This window comes from Crassostrea angulata, chromosome 5 (genome assembly GCF_025612915.1).
Source record: "Crassostrea angulata isolate pt1a10 chromosome 5, ASM2561291v2, whole genome shotgun sequence".
Taxonomy (NCBI): domain Eukaryota; kingdom Metazoa; phylum Mollusca; class Bivalvia; order Ostreida; family Ostreidae; genus Magallana; species Magallana angulata.
Genome location: NC_069115.1, coordinates 1,583,578 through 1,607,511, shown reverse-complemented (window position 1 = coordinate 1,607,511; position 23,934 = coordinate 1,583,578). Strand labels below are relative to the sequence as shown.

At 36.9% G+C, this 23,934-nt stretch overlaps 1 protein-coding gene across 1 annotated transcript in view; it reads left to right on the top strand.

Moving 5' to 3' along the window:
* Positions 1-1,325: 1,325 nt before the first annotated feature.
* Positions 1,326-23,934, top strand: part of LOC128183613 (mucin-2-like) — a 30,609-nt gene continuing 8,000 nt past the window's right edge. The window contains exons 1-16 of the mRNA XM_052852713.1: positions 1,326-1,445; positions 3,307-3,386; positions 4,166-4,241; positions 4,794-4,988; positions 6,742-6,871; positions 7,195-7,326; positions 8,861-8,967; positions 9,277-9,395; positions 10,494-10,636; positions 10,978-11,082; positions 12,157-12,245; positions 14,756-14,891; positions 15,766-15,941; positions 17,556-17,637; positions 17,755-21,246; positions 22,224-22,339. Coding sequence (XP_052708673.1) covers positions 1,326-1,445; positions 3,307-3,386; positions 4,166-4,241; positions 4,794-4,988; positions 6,742-6,871; positions 7,195-7,326; positions 8,861-8,967; positions 9,277-9,395; positions 10,494-10,636; positions 10,978-11,082; positions 12,157-12,245; positions 14,756-14,891; positions 15,766-15,941; positions 17,556-17,637; positions 17,755-21,246; positions 22,224-22,339 — 5,298 coding nt within the window. The remainder of the gene's footprint in view (positions 1,446-3,306; positions 3,387-4,165; positions 4,242-4,793; positions 4,989-6,741; positions 6,872-7,194; positions 7,327-8,860; positions 8,968-9,276; positions 9,396-10,493; positions 10,637-10,977; positions 11,083-12,156; positions 12,246-14,755; positions 14,892-15,765; positions 15,942-17,555; positions 17,638-17,754; positions 21,247-22,223; positions 22,340-23,934) is intronic.

Below are 23,934 nucleotides of genomic sequence, written 5' to 3'. Positions count from 1 at the left end.
TCTGAAGCCCCACTTTGTCGGAGACAATTCGTTGTATCTCAGTAAATTGTTGCCTTCTGTTTAATTGCTTTTTCATATTTGTTTTATCAGGAGTCAGTAAAAAAAGGACGAGACATTTTCCACGAGCCTCGATCTGGTGACCTACTGGACATAAAGGTAGGGTTCTTTGCTGGGTAAATGGGAATTCTGCAGCCATTTCTTCACACTTTCATTTGTATTCACCGACCTGTAAAAAAACCCTCAATACATGTGTAATTAACAATATAATAATTAAGTATACGATGATATTAATATTACATGTTTAACATAAAAATAGCGCTTCATTGTTCCACATGAGTACATACAATTTTTGGGGCATTTCTTGTGTTTTCTAGCTATACAGAAAAGAATCAATGCATATCACTGAGTAGGCCATAAGCTTAATTATTGATACATATCAAATTTGTTATCAGTAATTGCAAGATAGAAAATAAAAAAAAAATGTTTTTTTTTTAAAGATGAATAATCCTTTATGAGGTAAATATTTCAGATTTAAGGCTAACCTCTTCATCAGAAGGACAATCCCCTCTTCTTAATATGAAACGATAGCTAATGAGATATAGAGAAGACGCTGTACATGAATAGTTTTTATTTTCAGGATATCAATCCCGATTCAGATTTAGCCATACTTAGAGAAGGGAATTTCATCAAAATTAATGGAACGGAATATGAGGTAAGCGGCGTCATTTATTCCAGAGAATTCAAATGGAAATAATGCGAGATGTGCGCGAGATGTCATCATGAATGTTTCTCGCAACTAAAAAAACAGTTGCTTTGATGTCCCTTATATTAAAATGACCCCAGCATATCGACGCAGTTAAAAACTAGTCAACAAATTCATTAAAATCAGTTCTTTGTAAAATTCAAAATCCTGTGACAACAAACTGTTTGATAATTTCTTCACAGTATTTAAGAAGAGTAGGCTGCGATAGTAATAGAGAATAAAGTAGGAAAAGGATATTCTCGCTAATTTGCAGACTAATCAGAATTACTGGCAACAGTTTTGGCTGTCCATGATATAACGTATAATAAAAATATGCATGTTGTTACGTTTTTTAAAATATGAGGCGCTAAACCTCTTTGAATTTATATAAAAAAAATATTTGTAACTAAATTCATCATATTAAAAATTTTACAGTTGATCTTATGTGTAAGTTGACTACCAAGCCCCCATCCCATGGGTACATGTATACTCAGTGTTTGAGGGGAGATTATTCTCTCTCACAGACGAGTTAATTAAAACGTATTCTTGTTATGTCTCTAAAACCATGCTCTAACGGTTTTGTATGGATGTTTCAAAGTCCAAAGTTGATGTCGCCAAGTCTAAGAACCACGCCGGGGAAGCGCTGGACTCTCATCGCTACACTCACCTCCAGAAAGTGGTCCGAGGGATGGAATCAGAATACGTACGACTTGCTCTTAATTTTTAGCTGATACTCTCTGTATTTAATTTATGACTTCCAAACTTACGTAGTCTTTTCTCTATCAACTCACTGACTCAATAAGACATGCAATCATTATCGTTTAATCACGTAAGCACTCATCTGCATGTTCTTATTTATTATTTTGTTATAATTCACTTCCACACCCTATGTGCCAAAAGAGGGAATACTGAGTGTGTTCCTTTGCGCAGTGACGTCGGAAGCAAATTGAAAGATGTGGGGGGGGGGGGAGGGGGGAGCTAGATCTAACATCAGAAATCTTGACAAGCGATAAAAAAAGCTAATTCCCAAAATCATGAAATTTCGAATCCGTTATCCGTGGGTGGTGGTTTGGTGTGTGCATGTGTGTGTGTGTGTGTGTGGGGGGGGGGGGGGGTACTAGTATACCTATAACTAGTATACCTATACCTATAACTGGAAAAAAAACTTAGCAAGTAGAAAAAAAATTCATTCCAAAATTCCTAATCCGTGACGGGGGAGGGGGGGGGGCTATTATTCCTATAACTGCAAATTTCAATATCACTTAAAATTTCCTTATCTTAATTTCAGTTCCTTACATGCTACCAAAAGTGTGGGCGCGGGGGGCAGCAGCTTCCATATACGTTACATATGTTTGCTGCAAGAAAAATTTGGGGGGGGGGGGGTGCACCTTCCTGATGCCACTTGCCTGATGGTTAGGTCTAAATAAGCAAAAAAAAAAGTGGGGGGCTAAACCCCTCTAGCCCCACCCCGGTTCCGACGCCTATGTTGCGGGGCTAACTCAAAAGTCAAAATAAAAGGGAATCAACATGTACCAATATCACTGGTTTTTAGTTACTAAACATTTATGTGTTTTGTGACGAAATCTGGTTTTTTTTAAGACATTTCTTAAATTATACATGTAATACGGATATCCCTTCGTACATGGGACAATTACGTCTCAATATAGAAGTCATGATATAGCAACTTTTGAATGTCAAAGGACATAGAACCTTATTTGAAGAAGTTTTATTTTTGCCCTACCCCATCTTTTGAAACAATTTTTAAAAATCTTAATGATATTTTGCTTGATTACTCGATATTTATAAATACCTCAAAGTTTAAACGATGTTCATTTAAAAGTCTGAAAAAAATCCTAGGTGTTTTCTTTTTAAATGCTCCCTATAGCTTATCAGGTTTCAATACACGACTAAAAAGTGACGAAAAGAAAGGATTTTGCATTGCAACAAATATTTAGGATCCCGGATAATAACGTTGAAAAGTTGTTGCAAGGTGCTCCGAGTGGCGTCCTGTCAACATTTCCTATTAAAAATCTCCGTCAGAAAAATGTTTTCGATCATGTGAATTTTTCCGAGTGAAAAAATATAATGTTTCGATGAAGATATATTGGATATTTTCCCTTTCGTCAATTTTGATTGTACTTCTCGCACATCTATGTGTATTCTTATTAAAAATCGACCAAATGTGACAGAACAATGACTCGGGACAGAGAAGTGTATAAAATGTAAAAGTTTATAACATAGCTCATTCCTCGTTTTTCTCTGAAAATCTTAAAACCCCAATGCTTGCTTTGAGATTTCAATGGCTTTTACCAAAATAAAAATAATAACAGCTGTCCAGAGAAATGGCTTCTGAAAAATTCAACTTTTTACTAGAATTCATTTTATCATTTGATCGCTTATCTCTTTTATATAATATCCCATTATCTGATTCTTTGAAGTATAATATATAGTATTTATTCATCCACTGACTCAGTTATTCCTGTTTTCATTCATTCATTCATTCATTCATTCATTCATTCTCAACAATTCACCTGATGTTATATGAGAAGTATCTGATGTTATAGGCCAATGAGACGGACAGAAGACGACACAAGAGGAACTTTTTAGTGGACCAGAATTATATGTGGCCCGGAGGGATCGTCCCGTACGTAATAGACCAGGCACTAGGTGAATATAACGAACGAGAGAGAGAGAGAGAGAGAGAGAGAGAGAGAGAGAGAGAGAGAGAGAGAGAGAGAGAGATATTAGGGATCGTCCCGTATGTTATAGATCAGACACTAGGTGAATACAACGAACGAGAGAGAGAGAGAGAGAGAGAGAGAGAGAGAGAGAGAGAGAGAGAGAGAGAGAGAGATACTGAATTTTAAATTTCTTTTTCAGGTTCCTCTTTTGAGTCTCCCATCCTTAGCGCAATGAATCAGGTCATGGCCTTGACCTGTATCAAATTCACTCCACTTGGGTCGTCGTTGGCTAACACCGTCGGACATTCTAACTACCTCTATATCTTCTCGGACGTGTAAGTCCTTCAGACAAAATAATGCTGTCTTATAATTGCTAGGAATCTATCAATTATGCAATAGAATTAATACAAGAGGTTTAATTACAAGGTCCATTTCATCATAAAAAATTCGATGTTTTGAGTAAAGCTAAACTTTAGTATTGTACATTGTACCATCATGGTAGCGGTTGTAACATCATCGTAAACCACGGTCATTATGTATACGATCATCTCTGCCGAATCAATACGTATACGATATGTATACGATCCTCTATGACGACTCAATATGTATACGATATGTATACGATCATCTCTGCCGACTCCCGGTCATGGTTGAGACGATATAGCGAATGAGGATATAACGAGGTAACATGCAAATCACGTTTTGTGGATCATTCTTTTTGAATCTTGTTGTTTTTGTCTAGTGGCTGCTGGTCATACGTCGGAATGGTAGGGTGGGGACAACAGCGAATCAGTCTTCAGAACCCGGCCTGTGTAACAGTAAGTGTGGGAGACGGAGAGGTGGGGGGGGGGGGGACAACAGCGAAACGTTTTTCAGAACCCGGACTGTGCACAGTAAGTGTGGGAGAGTGAGGGATGAGGGTGGGGACAACAGCGAATCAGTATTCAGAACCCGGACTGTGCACAGTAAGTGTGGGGGAGGGAGGGGAGGGAGGTGAGAGGTGGATGGTGGGGCATAGGCTAGGAGGGAGTTAACAAAGCCTGGGTCTATAGATCAGACTTGCATGTAAGTATGTGTAAGGGGTGGGGGTTGGAGTGTCATTTATCCAGTTCTCTGGTTGTGTGAAGGGGTGTTGAGGAATTTTCTACAAAACTATATATATATATGTGTTAATACTGTATGAGTTGGGTAGGGGAGGGGGGGGGGGGGGGGGTTGCGGGTACGCAATCACGAAGTGTAATAAACTCTATCCTGCGGTAAATTTATAGAAATTGAATATTTTTTTTTTAAATATCATCAATAAATATCATAATCTGTTAATATTATTTACGAAACGATTTGGTTAACCATTATTCTTTAACTTTTCACAGAACCCTATCATCGTTCACGAGTTAATGCACGCTATTGGGATGGAGCACGAGCAGTCCCGAACTGACCGCGACAACTACGTCATAATGCAGTGGGCTAACATTCAATATGGCACGGGGAACCGGAACATGATGAAAATCAACACAAGGGACAATAACCCGTACGATCTGGAGTCTGTTCTACAGTACAGACTAAATGTGAGTTCTACAATACAGGCCAGACGTGAGTTCTTGTTCTACAGTAAAGGCCTAATGTGAGTCCCTCTATCTAGAGGTTCTACAGTACAGGCTAGACGTGAGTTCTGGTTCTACAGTAAAGGCCTAATGTGAGTCCCTCTATCTAGAGGTTCTACAATACAGGCCAGACGTGAGTTCTGGTTCTCCAATACAGGCTAGACGCGAGTTCTTGTTCTACAGTACAGGCTAGACGCGAGTTCTTGTTCTACAGTACAGGCTAGACGTGAGTTCTTGTTCTACAGTACAGGCCTAAAGTTAGTTCTTGTTCTACAGTACAGGCTAAATGCGAGTTCTGGTTCTCCAATACAGGCTAGACGCGAGTTCTTGTTCTACAGTACAGGCTAGACGCGAGTTCTTGTTCTACAGTACAGGCTAGACGCGAGTTCTTGTTCTACAGTACAGGCCTAAAGTTAGTTCTTGTTCTACAGTACAGGCTAGACGTGAGTTCTTGTTCTACAGCACAGGCCTAAAGTAAGTTTTGGTTCTACAGTACAGGCCTATTGTGAGTCCTTCTATCTAGAGGTTCTACAATACAGGCCAGACGTGAGTTCTTCTTCCACAGTACAGGCCTAAAGTTAGTTCTGGTTCTACAGTACAGGCCAAATGTGAGTCCTTCTATCTAGAGGGTCAACAGTACAGGCTAGACGCGAGTTCTTGTTCTACAGTACAGGCCAGACGTGAGTTCTTGTTCTACAGTACAGGCCTAAAGTTAGTTCTGGTTCTACAGTACATGCCAAATGTGAGTCCTTCTATCTAGAGGGTCAACAGTACAGGCTAGACGTGAGTTCTTGTTCTACAGTACAGGCCTAATGTGAGCCCCTATATCTAGAGGTTGTTCTACAGTACAGAATAAATGTGAGTTCTTTGTTCTGGAGTCTGTCCTACAGTACAGACTAAATGTATGTTCTTCATTATGGAGTCTGTTTCATAGTACAGAAGTAATGTAAGTTCTTCGTTATAAATTCTGTCCTAAAACTGAGTTCTTCGTTATGGAGTCTGTCCTACAGTACAGACTAAATGTAATTTCTTTGGAGTTTGTTCTACAGTTCGTCATTATGGAGTACAGTACAGTACAGGCCTAATGTGAGTTTATCTATCTAGAGTCTGTTCTACAGTACAAACGAAATGTGAGGTTTTTTATGGAGGCTATTTAACAGTACAAACTAATTGTAATTTCTTCTTTATGGGGCCTGTTTCTACAGTACTTGGTGTGAGTTCTTCGTTCTTGAGTGTTACAGTATTGGCCATTATAATTTTCTTTTATCTAGAGTCTGTTCCACAAAACAGATTTGATATGAGTTCCTCTGTAGTTTTTTTTCTAGAGTACCCACTCAACGTAAGTATTTTTCGGAGTCTGTTCTGCAGTACAAACTTAATGTGCGTTCTTCTGAAGTTTGTGCCACAGTTCAGACTTCATGTCTTATATAAGCGATGCTCAATTGTCTGGAACTATAAATGTTTGTGAAATTTGTTAATCATTTTTAAATCATATTCATTTATAAAAATGCATACATGTATATGGTTTTGTTGAATTAATGTTATCAAAAGCTATTCGAAGAGAAAATAATATCATATATTTTGGGACACCTTTAATGCTATAATAATGTATTCCAATACGTTTAAAAAAGGCAGATTATATAAGTAGTGTATGGTCCACCAAGCCTCCTTAAGGTAGATTTTTAAGAAATGTCACGTGTTTGTCTATTTCCTTTAGGCGTTCGCGATCAACCCTCTCTTGCCGTCTATGACTGTCATAGACAGCAGGCTGTCCTTTCTTGCCGACACAGCCACGGGACTCATGTTTTACGATACAAAGGACGTATGCGCGACCTACCAATGTACCCGTAAGTTTAATTTAGGTCAAGGTCAATATCAATGTTATCAGGTCAATGTGCGACAGAGGGTATCATGGTACGACAGAGAATATCATAGTACAACAGAGAATATCATAGTGCGTCAGAGAGTATCATAGTGCGTCAGAGTGTATCATAGTGGGTCAGAGAGTATCATAGTACGACAGAGAGTATCATTGTGCGTCAGAGAGTATCATAGTGCGTCAGAGAGTATCATAGTGCGCCAGAGAGTATCATAGAGAGAATGACAAATCGTTTGGCTGGTTTTTTTCTTTCTTTCATTCTCTAACAAAAGTCTTGTTTCGTATTATTAGAGAACTGTCCGAACGCCACAACAACGTGTCAAAATGGCGGCTTCATGAATACTGGGGCCACGGTGAACTGTTATTGTTATTGCCCATCCGACCTGTACGGGAGCACGTGTGAGCAAGTGACCACCTCACCTGGTCAGTATACGGCGTGAATCTGAAATGTGATTGGCTAATTAGAAGACCTTTACTATATTCATTATATTTTAACCTGAAGACCGGTAAGATACAATATTATTAAGCCAGAATGATAATTTCGGGGGCTCTTCTGTATATATTAAGGTCCCTCCTAATTTTCCATTTTAACAACATCTTGTTTTCCATTTTTTAATTTTTATACAGCATCCACAAGTTTATATATCTGCGATAATATATTTTGCTTTTTTTTGGTGGAAGAATGACGATTGTTTGAAAATTGGGAGTGAAAAAATTTCTTTAAACGATAGCAAGAAACAAGAAAATCGACAGATACTTCTGTTTCATAACGTTTATTGGTTAAATGAATTTAACACAAGTATATATATTTCACTACTGTAAATAATTTGATATCCAGTGAGGTCAATAAATGCTGGAATCCGTCTAATCAATGCTGGACTCCATCTAATCAATGCTGGACTCCATCTAATCAATGCTGGACTCCATCTAATCAATGCTGGAATCCATCTAATCAATGCTGGACTCCATCTAATCAATGCTGGACTCCATCTAATCAATGCTGGAATCCATCTAATCAATGCTGGACTCCATCTAATCAATGCTGGACTCCATCTAATCAATGCTGGAATCCATCTAATCAATGCTGGACTCCATCTAATCAATGCTGGAATCCATCTAATCAATGCTGGACTCCATCTAATCAATGCTGGAATCCATCTAATCAATGCTGGACTCCATCTAATCAATGCTGGACTCCATCTAATCAATGCTGGACTCCATCTAATCAATGCTGGAATCCATCTAATCAATGCTGGACTCCATCTAATCAATGCTGGACTCCATCTAATCAATGCTGGAATCCATCTAATCAATGCTGGACTCCATCTAATCAATGCTGGACTCCATCTAATCAATGCTGGAATCCATCTAATCAATGCTGGACTCCATCTAATCAATGCTGGAATCCATCTAATCAATGCTGGACTCCATCTAATCAATGCTGGACTCCATCTAATCAATGAGTGTTGACATCCTACAATATCTGGAATCCATCTAATTAATGCGTATTGACATCCTACAATTTCTGCTGACTTTCTAAAGCATCCACAAAGATTTATATCCCTTGAAATCCGCAGTTGTTGATTTCGAGAAAAATACCAACTTGTTGATATCCTTGAATATCTATTTAGTCGGCAGCAGTGATCTTTCCTCCTATTCCACAACTCATTTGTTGATTTATAAGTATGATGCATGTGTAGCTAGTACTGGGGAATCACTCAATTTTGTTGGGGCTGATTTTTGTGAATTGTGCGGTTTTTGCCAATTTGTAAATTCATGGATGCGTCGGTTTTCAGTTTCAGTGAGAAGACTAAATATTTCATAATTAGTTTTCGTCTAGGATTTAAATTCGAGGGTTGGGTTGCGTTGGGGGCAGGTGTTACCCACTAAAAAACACGAAAATTGAGCCACAACGAATTCATATCATTCACAATAACCTCCTTGTGTTCATCCACAGAATGTGGGGGAATCATTGAGATCGGAGCGGGGGAGGAAAGGACCATAACGTCACCGGGGTGGCCCAACATTTACACCCTAGGCAAACGATGCGTCTGGGTCATTAAGGTCAGTAATTTATTTATATCATTTATATGTAATCGGAACGACAGTTCAGTAAAAATAGGAAATCAGCAATATCATTAGCTGCAACAGTAGAATTGGAGTTTTTTGGCAAGCATCATTTTTATCTTAATTCGCAAATACCATCATAATTAATGTTTTTTGTTTTAATCTTTTAGTCAGTTCCGAATTTTATGTTTTTTTACTACAGTTTCTCAATTATTAGAAATAATTTGTTTTTCGTTCAAAAATCCCACGATTGTTAATCCATAAGGTACTAATCGTTAATCCATAAGGTACTAACACTATTGTCAGGGACCCGCCGCGAACCACATTAAGATGACCATCGACTCCATGGCAATGAACTACAACAGCCTACAGTGCTATCACTGGCTGGAGGTGCGCTACAACCTCGCAGGGCAGACAGGACCAAAGTAAGCAGACTCGTCTCTTTCTGTGTACAATGTATAATTTGAAAAAGAAAGATAACTTGTAAACGTCTGCCTGAATTCATGGAGATGTTTTAATCTTACATTTGTATATTTTAGTCGTATAATTATCTAATTGAAAATTATTTGACTTGTATTATGCAAGCAAACCAAATTTTCGATGTTTTCGAAAATAATTCTAAGTTTTGAATTTTATGACTAACATTACTCATCCTTTTATAATTTATAAACAAAAAAAAAAAAATAGGTATTTTCACCACCCATGAGAAGAATCTTTGATGAAGTTTTTATTCTCCATTTTTTCACTTTTTTCAAAACTAAAAGAATACTATTCAAATCACATGTTGCATCACATTTACAGGCTTTAAAAAAAGTCTTTAAGTGTTATGTGCTATTGCCCCACCTCCGACCACCACGGTATCACGTGATGGTTCCAAGCTATTTCTGCCTGCTACTAGTATAACTAGAGTAATGGAATCACATTCAAACCATATTCTAGAAACACAGACTTTTTGAAATAAAATTTAATTAAGGTGGAAGAACACATCATCAGAAAATGGCTGACCGCTGATCGAAACGACATTTCATTTTATTAAAGGATTTTATGGACTGAAACACGTAACTTACTTCATAGCCGAGTGGTAAAGTGGCGGACTTGTGATCCGTTCATCAGGAGTTCGAATCCCGCAGGGGATTTTGTTGTTACTAACTGGAATAATTATTTTAGATACTCATTCTTTTTATCCCCAAACTGCAAATTGTTCGCTTATTTGACATTTGTTCAGTTTATATATCCTTATATTTTCCATTATCAAGAAATTTCCTGTTAATTTGAGGGACTTTTTCCAGGTGTGTTATTCCACCTTAAATGATGTGTGCTTACACCTAGATGTAGTAAAATTGTTAGACAAAGGTGTGCAGTAATTTATGACGGTTCTATTTGAAACAACATCCACCTGAGGCGTGTTCAGCAGAGAGAGCGCCCGCGAGCGCTCGCCAAAATTTGTGTTGCGGGTATAGGAAATTTTGGCCAGCGCTCGCGAGCACCCACTCTGTTGAACAGGCCTCTGGTCTGATTGTCAGGTTGTGTGGGATCCGTGCCTCCGAGAGCTACGTCACAACGACGGAGGAACTGAAGAACCAGCTGATCCTCAAAGCGGACACTCTGACCACTGACCGTGCGGCCCTGGCCGGGTTCACCCTCAGGGTGCAAAGTGTGGAATTAGGTAAGGTCAACAGAAATTAATTGGAAGTTTTTGTGAGACAGATGACAAGGTAATTGAAAGAATATTGATTGATATAACTACTTGTGGTACGCTCTATCTGGCTACATCCATTTTAATGTTGTGCTTTTAATTGACAGTCTGTCATAACTCTATATTTGTGATCAATACATTTTGTTAAAAAATCAATCAATAAATATTGTGTTTAATCTTGCCCAGCCCATTTAAGTGTTGAAATTTTGATTGACATGCAGTCTTAACTCTGTGTGTTTTGAACATACTGATACAAAGTTCTTTGTCCAATCTTGCCACGCCCATTTAAATGTTGTGCTGTTGATTGATAGGTTGCGTTAACACTGGCTGTGTGTTTGGGACCTGTCGCACCTCTGACGGCGTCTGTATCTGCACCAGCCCCTACTCCGGAACCCGCTGTGACACGGTGGCCGACAGTGAGTTTCTTACTTCCGCTTACGTCATGTCGTCTGGATAAATATAGAAGAAAAAATGTTTTCAGTTTTTGTTTCCTTTTTAGTGCATATCGAAAATATCTATACAATTTTCAAGCTTTATGTAAACAATTTGGTGATTCATGCGGGATAGAAAGATGGCGCTTTGCAGAAAAAAATATATAAACCGCATGGATCATCAAAGAAAGCATTATATTGTTTGTATTCATATTTACATCTTTATTTTAACAATTCAATAAATTGATTGTAAAGAGTAAAGGAAATTTACTAGATAACTGTTTGTGCATCAGTACGTTAGCTAAAAGAAACAGCCAAATCGTCTCCTATTAGAATTTGAGTCTGACATTATCATGAGTAGGTTTCGACCAATCGATAAACGGGGGGTGTAGATTTCAGTCTGGTTGTTTCTATAGAGCTATGAATTACTTAAGTTTCCTTAGAATAGAGGGAATCATACCTGGTAAATGTAATTATATTGTTTTGCACGTTTAGATTTACAGATTTTACAGATAATAAATTATATATGTAGCTTTATGCATAAATTCTTATTTCTTCCGTTTATACAATTTTGTTTTACCATTTTCCCCTTTATTTATTGCTCCTAACCTACATATAATTTTTATAAATTTTTTAGCCATTATTAGGCATATCGGTTAATCGACTGCCTATTTCTTTGCTAATTTTTTTTTCCAGCTATATGTTATTTTTCCAGCTATATGTTATTTTTCCAGCTATATGCTATTTTTCCAGCTATATGTTATTTTTCCAGCTATATGTTATTTTTCCAGCTATATGTTATTTTTCCAGCTATATGTTATTTTTCCCAACTATATGTTATTTTTCCAGCTATATGTTATTTTTCCAGCTATATGTTATTTTTTCCAACTATATGTTATTTTTCCAGCTATATGTTATTTTTCCAGCTATATGTTATTTTTCCCAACTATATGTTATTTTTCCAGCTATATGTTATTTTTCCAGCTATATGTTATTTTCCAGCTATATGTTATTTTTCCAGCTATATGTTATTTTTCCAGCTATATGTTATTTTTTCAGACTCCAATCTAACGGCGACCTTTGAGACCGGGGCCGGACTCGCGTTTATGCAAAACGAAGGGAATGCTTACGACTGGAGTATGATAACGGTACGATCAACACAAGACCGGCATACGATTACCAGCTTTTGTGTTTCACAGTTAGAACAGATATATTCATTATCTCATAATTTATCAAAGAACTAATCTTGCATACGATAACTTTTCATTTTTTTTACATTCAAAACTGTCATATGATCATTATCTCAATGCATGTCTATCACATATACTTACATACAATTGTGATATCTTTTTATAATAAACAAAACCAGTTATTTGATTTTAGACGGGGTCACGTGACCCCGTCTATTGGTTTACTGTCAGCCGAAGTCTCAAACCGGAAGGCACGCGTAGAACACATGAATTGAGTATACGCGTAGGAAAATAGTGCAGAAAGTTTTCATGCATTTCAGTAAATATGTATTATAAAAACACGCATTAAATCTTTTTTAGTCTTCTGTGTATAAACAAAATTCTATTTAGAAAATAAACAAATAGTTTGATTGATCAAAATATTCTTGCTCGGGTTGAAATGTGGAATGAGTTACGTAACTGAATGCACAGGCCGTTGACGATTCAGTTGGTGTGCGAGCTCATTAATCAATAGAAGAGGTTGATGGTGGTTCCCAAACGCAATGTGCCATTTTTGAAAAGTTGTGAATTTTATTTTGACAATCTTTCAATATAATACTACCAAATTTAATGCGCAAGCTGAAGTTAAAATCGGGACGGGTTATACACAGATGTTTTACAAATTAAATAGGTGTTTCATTGGCTTCCAGTCTATTTGCGGTATGACTGCTGTTCGTCTCTTAAGGAATTTTGTACAAAGAAAATAAAAACAAGTCTAAATTTGCCTTCTCGTTCGTTGGATCTTTAGTTGGTTAAACTGAATTCAAATTTTAAACAATGCATTGTAAGCAAAATCTATAATAGATTATACATTTTGGAAGACTTATACATCATATAACATACAATCTTATCGATTGAAGAACCAAGTTAAATGTTAACGTTCATGTTTTCCGGCTTAGTTGGAATCAGGCTTGGGGTGAATTACATTGTAAGATAATGCATTACATTACCATTACTTCATGAACTAGGGCATTAAATTACCATTACCATTACTTATATTTTCTTGAAGTAATGCATTACATTACCATTACATGAGTAAAGTAATGCATTACCATTACTTTGTGAAAAGTCAATAAGTTTTAAAAAAGTAATTTAAAAACTAAATAAAGAGATTTTGTAAATATTTCATAAATAAAACATGCTTAAAATATTTACAGGTTCATGTTCATGTTCATTATCAGGTTCAAATTTAATGACTTATACAATATTGCTGTTGCACTTGTAGTTCTCAAAGTAAGGTTGGTCCCCTTAACATTTACACGCTAATGGTGGAGTTGACAATCTCTGTTATTTATGTCTCTGATTTTCGGAGTATGATTTTTAATGAAAGGAACGGTTGTATCGTAATTCGTGTAGGTGATGCACGAGTTTACACAAAAAAGTAGTAAGTGGCGAACGGAGTCTTGGAATCTTATTGTGAAAAAAAACATTTCTAACGTCAGCTGCCTGTGTTTGTTATCGGTATACAAATGTTCACTTTGTTTGTTAATTCAGCAGTTTTAGAGTTTTCGGGGTTTTCATAAAACTTTTATTACGGATACCGTCCGACTTGTGGATTTTCCCTTGGATCACAAAATTGAATAAATCTAATGATTAAAATTATCAACTATGATATAGTTGTTTGATTTTCCCGGTTAGTAGTAATTTTTAAAAATTTTCCTTGGGGTCTTATTTTACATAAATTATACCGTTGTGACAACTTTCTACAATTATGAAGGCCGGGATTGAGTAAAATTTAGACAAAGTATCAGACAATTGCAAAAAAGCCGAATTAACATAGATTGTAACAACTAATTCAATCTCATAAATTTTGGAAGCATATTCGAGGACATCCAGGACACTTTCAAGACCCCGTCTTTCAGTACTCTCAGTACTTTAATTAATATATAAGGTCATTATTTTATTTAATACCAGAGTCAAAAGTTGCTTACGATTACATCTCATTATTTGCCAGGGTCAAGACCAACACGAGTTCATTATCTCATTTAATTATCACATTCGGGACCGACATACGATCAGTATCAATATCTATCACAGTTAGTATCGACATACGAGCTTGATCTCTTTATTCAGCGTAGTTAGGACCGGTATGCGATCATTATCACACTATCTAACACATTCACGACCGGTCGTTGATCAGTATCTCATTTTAGTTATACTATAAAGTTATATATAATTGTTTATAATGCCATGTATTAGGTCTTCGTGATTTAAACGGCAAATTTACATTGTGTTTAATATGTTATCATCCAAATTTCACCTTTAAAAATAATATTTGTAGAATGTCACGTTAGATTTACCAGATAAATATCAATTGCTAGCAAATCCCATATGCTACCTTTTTTTAAGATACTCTAATCTGGTTTCAAATCATAATTTGCACGTGTCTTGAAGCGGCATTTTTTCTGATGACAATGTTTCTCCTCTAGGGCCCAACCCCTACTGACAGTACTGGACCAAGCGGCGCCGCGGAGGGAACTACTTACATGTATCTGGAGTCGTCCGCCCCACACGCGCAGGGAGACATTGCTACGCTGACGTCAGCGGCCGTGACCTTCACACAAAGTTAATATCTGTTAATAAATTACATTATAATTTCGGCGCACATTCATTTTGATATGATTTTGGGTTTTGAAAGTCGTTTGAAAACATATGGAGATAAAAATACGTTTCTTTTTAGAAATATACTAGTAAGCGTATTTAATTTTTTTCCAAATTATCTAGTGAGTACTTTTTCTATTTTCGTTGATCTTATTCAACTGGTTTGAATGAATACTGTGGAATCATTAGAATTCGTGGTGGTTCATTTTTCGTGGTATTCGTGGGTAGCCCTCGCCCACGAATTTACATCCTCAACGAAAACTAATTATAAAAGGTTTGATTTACCTACTGAGACTAAAAACTGAATCATTGACGAAATTAGATCCCCACGAACAAGCAAAAAACCAACAATCCACGAAAATTGGCCCCCCACGAAATTAAATGATTGCACAGTACATTTAATTGCAACTTTTTATTGATAGGATTACTGGTCATAAGTTTACGTAAGACTACAACTCTGTTTTTGCCAAGTCCTCCAAATCTGAAGTCATCAGAAATTATAAAACCACAGTACATGACGTCGAACATTGTTGTCATCATTAATTGATCGTTTTATAAATTGTTTGATTAATTTATTGATTAGATTGTTTAAATACTTTGTCGATCAATTTTTATGATTGATTTTTCAATTTACCAGTACGATCGATTTTTTTGATCAACCAGATTGATTGATTTTTTGAATAGATTATGTGATTGATTTATTGATCAGTTTGCTTGAATAACTTATTGATTAACCAGTTTTATTGGCCTAATGATAACCTGTTTGACTTTTTGACTTTTTGACTAGACTGTCTGACTAATATATTTATTAGATTGCATGTCTATTTTTTTTAATTAGCTTTATCCAGATGTCTGCGGTTCTCCTACTCCATGTACGGTGCCAATATGGGCTCGCTAAACGTATATTATCAGAGCGGAACAGGAAGTCGGACCCAGGTCTGGTCACGCTCTGGTGACCAAGGCAATCAGTGGAACACCGCTGATGTGGACATCCCAAGCGTCTCAAACGTTCGGGTAAATGGAGTTAAAAATGACATTGTTATACCCCTGTAAAACAGTTACTATATAACTATATACAAAAAAAGTCCAGCATTTTGACTGTTGGACTGGAACTGTTGGATTGGAACTGTTTAAATCGACCGCTAAAAAAGACTGTTAACCGGTGACGTCACATTCCGCAAAACGTGTTATTGATTAGAAGGGGTATAACAAAACAGTTGTTGACTGTCTCGGGCAACAGTTGATCTGTCGGACCGACTCGCAAACTGTTGCCTGCAGCCTTGGACAACAGTTTGCAAGCCGTCCGACAGATCAACTGTTGCCCGAGACCCCAATCAAGAACTGTATGCTATCACATCTACTATGCTGTCACATAAACATGAACCACAGAGTCATCTATTCATATTTAGAGATATATTACTAGAAAAAACATTAATGGTTACCTAAATACAAAACTTTATGATAAACGTGATGACTTCATTTTTTGTATCATCAACTTTCATTACTCATGTAACTTTATACCTTCATCACTTGCATATGGAGTTTTTTTTCTCTCAGTTGATTCGATCCGCAAGGGCATGTTCTACGTATGAATAGTTTCTAAGGCGAGCCAGGCTACTGACAAACAAGTTGATTTATAAAATCAATAAGATTATCAACATCTTGATTAAGGTCATCATTTCGTAAGTTCAATGGCTAATACAACGGCCATGTTAGCAAATTCAATCTTCCACTGGGTCGCATGCTGACTGACATTTTTCATTATTATTGGTCACCTAATTATCTATGGATTTTTCCGTTTTCCATATTACGACAGAGGGCACACGGCGGGTGTGACTGGTCAGCAGAGGTTGCTCACTCCTAAGGGTACTTGATCCTACCTCTAACTGTTGTAGAGGTCTGTGTTTGCTTTACTCTTCATTTATGTTTTTCTTGTGGACTTTTGATTTTGAACCCTGTTTGTTATCACCACATTTCATCCAAACATGTGCTGTCCTCAGCGAAATAAAGACATTAGCTTTGTCTGTATAGAGTCTACTGGTGCAGTATGACTGTCACATTGCCGAACAAAAGACAAGTAAATTCTAGAGAAAGAAAAATACAAAATTTCTGACACGAATTAATTGTTGCAAGAAAAAAAAAAGGAGTTTATTGTATTACAGTCTAAAATCTTAATTTATGTTAGAGATTGACAAAACTTTTTTATAATATAAACAAAAGTGATTTTAGGTTCAGAAATAAACGCAACAGAAGCGACCGAAACCCACCCCCAAACCCGGCGCTAAGTGACGTCATCCTTAGCCATCAGATCTTCCTTTAATTTTTAGAAATGGTGTCTTAAGCTATAAAGTATTATTTAGTAAAGAAAAAAGCCATGTATTTTATTTATTAAACTTATCAAAAAGGGTGAATTAGTTGTAAAATCTCACAGGATTTTTTTTCGTATGAAAATATTTACAGAATATATTTTAGAGTAGTTAAAACATTCAAAAACAATGTGCAATGAATATACATGCAGTTTTTTCATATACACGGAACTATCTATATGTTCCCGCAAACTTAAACAATCGTTGAGCTAGAGTTCTGCAGCTATTGAAACGACAGTATTGTATTGGTTTTTTTTATCAGATATCGTTTGACGGGGTGAGAGGGAGTGGTCATCTCTCAGACATTGGACTGGATGACATTCAACTCTATACTGTCAGCTGTAGTAAGTTCCTTAATTTTCAAACTTTCACACGTATTTTAAATGTATTGAAGCAATCATTATCTTATCATCATTATTATCATTCATTATTATTACATATTTTACCTTAATGTTCAATAGTAATTCTGCGAATTACGACAACAAGTGCACCGACAACAACAACTGAACAAACAACAACCACCGTACCAACAACAACAACAGTTAATCCAACAACAACAACAACCGAAGGACCCGTTATAGTAGTTGGTTTAACATCAACCGTCGACTTAACAACGCCCACTGAACAAACAACTACAAGCCAAATATCAACCACTGAGGAACAAACAACAACCACCGAAAAAACAACAACCGAAGAACAGACAACAACTTCGGAACCAACAACAACTGAAGAACAGACAACAACTTCGGAACCAACAACAACTGAAGAACAGACAACAACTTCGGAACCAACAACAACTGAAGAACAGGCTACAACTATTGAATCAACAACAACTGAAGAACAGACTACAACTATGGAATTAACAACAACTGAAGAACAGACTACAACTATTGAATCAACAACAACCGAAAAAACAACAACCGAAGAACAGACAACAACTTCGGAACCAACAACAACTGAAGAACAGACAACAACTTCGGAACCAACAACAACTGGAGAACAGACAACAACTTCGGAACCAACAACAACTGAAGAACAGACTACAACTATTGAATCAACAACAACTGAAGAACAGACTACAACTATTGAATTAACAACAACTGAAGAACAGACTACAACTATTGAATCAACAACAACCGAAGAACAGACAACAACTTCGGAACCAACAACAACTGAAGAACAGACTACATCTATTGAATCAACAACAATCGAAGAACAGACAACAAGTATTGAATTAACAACAACTGAAAAACAGACTAAAACTATTGAACCAACAACAACTGACGAACAGACAACAACCATTGAACCAACTTCAACTGAGGAGCAAACAACAACCATTGAAAAATCAACAACCGAAGAACAGACTACTACTAAAGAACAGACAACAACAAATGTGCAAACAACAACCGAAGAACAAGCAACAACTGAAGAACAGACTTCAACTATTGAACCAACAACAACTGAAGAACAGACAACAACCATTGAACCATCTACAACTGAGGAGCAAACAACAACCACTGAACAAACAACAACCGAAGAACAAGCAACAACTGAACTAACAACAACTGAAGAACAGACAACAACAAAAGAACAAACAACAACGCAGGAACAAACAACAACTGATGAACAAATAACAACCACCGAACCAATAACAACAACAACCGAAGAAGAGACAACAACCGGGGCCCAAACAACTGAAGAATCAACTACAGCTGATATGCAAACAACAACTGCAGATTTAACAACAATAATTGAATCGACAACAACAATGCATTTAACAACAACATCATCAATTACAATATGTCCACGAAGTACCACAATGAGAAGCACAATGACAACAGCTTCAAATCCAACAACTACTACTGAACCAACAACAACCGACGAACAAACAACAACGGACGAAGTAACGACGACAGAAGAGCAAACAACAACTGCAGAACAAACAACAACCGAGGAACAAGGCACGACAGCAGAACAAACAACAACTGAGGAGCAAACAACAACCGAAGGGCAAACAACAACAACAACATCCGAGGAGCAAACAACAACCGAGGAGCAATCAACAACCGAAGAGCAAACAACAACCGAAGGACAAACCACAACCGAGGAACAAACCACAACAGAAGAACAACCCACAACAGAAGAACAAACAACAACAGAAGAGCAAACAACAACCGAGGGGCAAACAACAACCCAAGAACAAACCACGACAGAAGAACAAACAACAACTGAGGAGCAAACACCAACCGAGGAACAAACAACAACTGAGGAGCAAACAACAACCGAGGGGCAAACAACAACCCAAGAACAAACCACAACAGAAGAACAAACAACAAGTGAGGAGCAAACAACAGCAGAAGAGCAAACAACAACGCAAGAACAAACAACAACCGAGGAGCAAACAACGACAGAAGAACAAACAACAACTGAGGAACAAACCACGACCGAAGAACAAACAACAACTGAGGAGCAAACAACAACTGAGGAGCAAACAACAACCGAGGAACAAACAACAACAGCATCCGAGGAGCAAACAACAACCGAAGAACAAACAACAACTGAGGAACAAACCACGACCGAAGAACAAACAACAGCTGAGGAGCAAACAACAACGGAAGAGCAAACAACAACCGAGGAGCAAACAACGACAGAAGAACAAACAACAACTGAGGAACAAACCACGACCGATGAACAAACAACAACCGAGGAGCAAACAACGACAGAAGAACAAACAACAACTGAGGAACAAACCACGACCGAAGAACAAACAACAACTGAGGAGCAAACAACAGCTGCAGAGCAAACAACAACCCAAGAACAAACCACGACAGAAGAACAAACAACAACTGAAGAGCAAACAACAACTGCAGAGCAAACAACAACCCAAGAACAAACCACGACAGAAGAACAAACAACAACTGAAGAGCAAACAACAACCGAGGAGCAAACAACAACCCAAGAACAAACCACGACAGAAGAACAAACAACAACTGAGGAGCAAACAACTGCTGAGGAGCAAATAACAACAACAACCGAGGAGGTAACAACAACTCAAGAACAAAGCACGACAGAAGAAACAACAACAACTGAGGAACAAACAACAACTGCAGAACAAACAACAACCGAAGAGCAAACAACAACTGCAGAACAAACAACTGAGGAACAAACAACAACTGAGGAACAAACAACAACTGCAGAACAAACAACAACCGAAGAGCAAACAACAACTGCAGAACAAACAACAACCGAGGAACAAACAACTACTAAGGAACAAACAACAAATGCAGAACAAACAACAACCGAAGAGCAAACAACAACTGCAGAACAAACAACAACTGAGGAGCAAACAACAACTGCAGAACAAAAAACCACCGAGGAACAAACAACAACTGATGAACAAACATCAACTACTGAACAATCAACAACAACAGAACAAACAACAACCACTGAATCAATTACAACCACTGAACCAAGTACAACAACAATAGAACAAACAACATCCACTGAACCAATAACAACAACAACAGAACAAACAACAACCACTGAACAAACAACCACCATTGAGTTGACAACAACCACTGAACAAATAACAACAACTACAGAACAAACAACATCCACTGAACCAATAACAACAACTACTGAACAAACAACAACAACTGAACCAATTACAACAACTACTGAACAAACAACAACAACTGAGCCAATTACAACAACAACAACAGAACAAACAACAACCACTGAGCCAATAACAACAACAACCACTCAACAAACAACAACTGCTGAACTAACAACAACTATTCCAACAACAACCACCACAATTCAAATAACAACAACAACTATCCCAGCAACAACAACAACTATTCCAGCAACAACCACCACGGTCCAAACAACAACAACTGCTCCTACTACGACCACAACCACTGCTACTCCAACAACAACGTTACCTTCTATTGGTAAGACTCGCTTATCCTGTATTTGTACTGATATCAATTCATAAATACGGATTAATTCCCCTTGATCTCCCACAGCCGCCATATTAGTTGTCAACTTCTTTTGTTCTGCTAATTGCTACACGTCCCTATATAAGGCCGAGAGCACTTTTTGTGCTTCATCGCATTCAGGTAATTTTTTAACCAGAACACTGGACGGAAAGATTTGAGTAAACCAGCCTTAAACAAAAATAATATGACAACTACTGCACTGGTAAGGAATGTCCACTAAAAGACGAAACAAGATTGAGTGTAATCCAAGCACACATTTTTTTAAAAATAGTCGATCATTGTAGAACATTCTTCTATGTCTTACTGTTACAATATTGGACATGCACAAACCACAAACTGTAGCAGATCGTGCAGTGACAACAGTTACTTTAGAAAACTGAGTGTTTATTTAAGAGACTGGTAAAAGCAATGATACGTTGTTTATACATTTTGGGATTTACGAACTCTTATCAATTGTACTGGGGTAGTGCGGCCGGGGTCTACAATAAGATGCAGACATTATGCACTCTGTATGAACGACACATGTGCTAAGTAAGACAATACAACACTTTCTGTGCAAGATTTTTCAGATACATTGCAAACTGCATCTAAGATTTGACATTCTTTTTTTTTTTTATTGTAGTATTCATGTATACAAACATTATACTACATTGCGTATTTCGATCATTTAAAAGTCCGTGCAACCTAAATGTCTCGATCAGAAATCAACTGACCGTAACTTTCGCAGCCGGCCGGAAGACATACCCCAGTGGCAGCTTAGGAGCGATCGAAAACTAATATGGAAACTAAATGCTGTATGAATCCATGTCAGCGTTAATATTAAACTTTTTCATTTATTTCCATTATTGAGCATCAGCTAAGTACAATCATGGATGTAATTGTTCATAGAATGAGGAAAAACGTGTTTCTTTATTTTATTTTACTTAAAGTGACCTGTGATTTCGAACCCGGAGATACAAGCTGCTTTTTAGAAAACCTCTCTAGACCAGCATCTCAGATAGCGTCAATCTTGGACACCCAATTTGATTGGACGCAAGGGCAGACCGTAAGCTTTTCTTAACTATCTTTCAATCTCTTTTTCTGGAAAGGTATGCATTTTTTGACGTTTATACGGTTATTTAAATTTGAAAGTCTAACCTTAAAAAAAGGAGTCCGGTCAAGTCGTACACAGACCAACTCGTACACAGGTCAACTCGTATACAAAAATTTCCGTATAAACAACCAAAAATCAGCTAGTATACAAAAATTCCCGGTGTGTTTAACCGAAAGTCAACTCGTATACAAAAATTTCATATGCCTATATAATTTATGTCCAATATTAAATATGATAATAAATATAACAAATGCTGCATGCCAGTCATGAGTCAAATATTCTTAAAACAGATGATGTATTTAAGAAAATATTATATAATATGTTACAGCAAAAGATGACTTTTATTGTCTAGAACGGTGATTAGTATAGGCTGACGTTAATGACTCAAAATACCTTGTATACGAGCTGACTTTTGGTTTTTTTATGCGGAAATGTTTGTATACGAGTTGACCTGTATACGAGTTGGTCTGTGTACGACTTGACTGATTGATTTAGAAAATATAAGAAAATAATAGTTTTATTTTTTCTAGTATCCATATTTTTTGCACGCATGAGCGTTTATGGAAAGTAACCAAGTGTTATAAAAAAACTAAAAATCTGTGTTCATCTGATAAAAAATCTATGAACTCCAATACAAATATCTAAAATAGCACCTTGTGTTAATATGTTTGTTCCCGGCAATGACCTCATTATTACTGGTCATAAATCAAAAATAGTAACTTTTTTCTGTTTTTTTTGTTTCAATTTTGATTTAAAATTTAAGGCAGTTTATCAATTAGGATACTTTTATTTCTGTTAATTACACTTTTATTTGAATAAGGGAGAGAATTTCAAATATAATATTTTCATTCCGTTGAATATTTTCATTTTCACGAGTTCAAAATTTATGTTTATCGATAATAATGTTTCTATTCCGTTAAATGGTACCATTAACAATGGTTTTGTAAGAAATTAGTGGAAAGTATGTCAATAATCATTTTTTTCATTTCGTACTATGATCTCATCCTTACGGCCTTCTGGTTTCATCCTGAAAGGCATTGGTTTAAATAGCTGCAGATCTGAAGCTCTCTGGTTGAAAAAATTCGGATAGACAAACCAGAGAGCTACAGTTCCAAGCGTTGTAAAAACCTCCGATTTACGCCGCCGTTTTTGTGTCGCTCGCTTCGGGAATTATATCCGACTTTAAAAGCATTCAACCGCCTAAAAAATTGGATTTATTAATTACACATATAGTTTACCCTAACTCTGCTAACTTTGTTTTCCTTTCAATGGTTCACAACGGCCATCCTTCACCTTGGAATGTCATCGTTTTAAAAAAACTCGCCTTATGACAACCATGTTTACATAGTAGCGAGATCTCGGGTGCGTCGATTTACCCAAATGGACCCAAATGAACCCAAATGGACCCAAATGGCGATTAAAGTGGAAAACAATTATAATAAAATCCTTATTACTAATATTATCACTTGTTTTCGTCATTTCATGGGGTTGTTAGCCGTTATTAAGAAAAATAAAGACCCAAATGGCGATTCAAGCGGAAAACAATT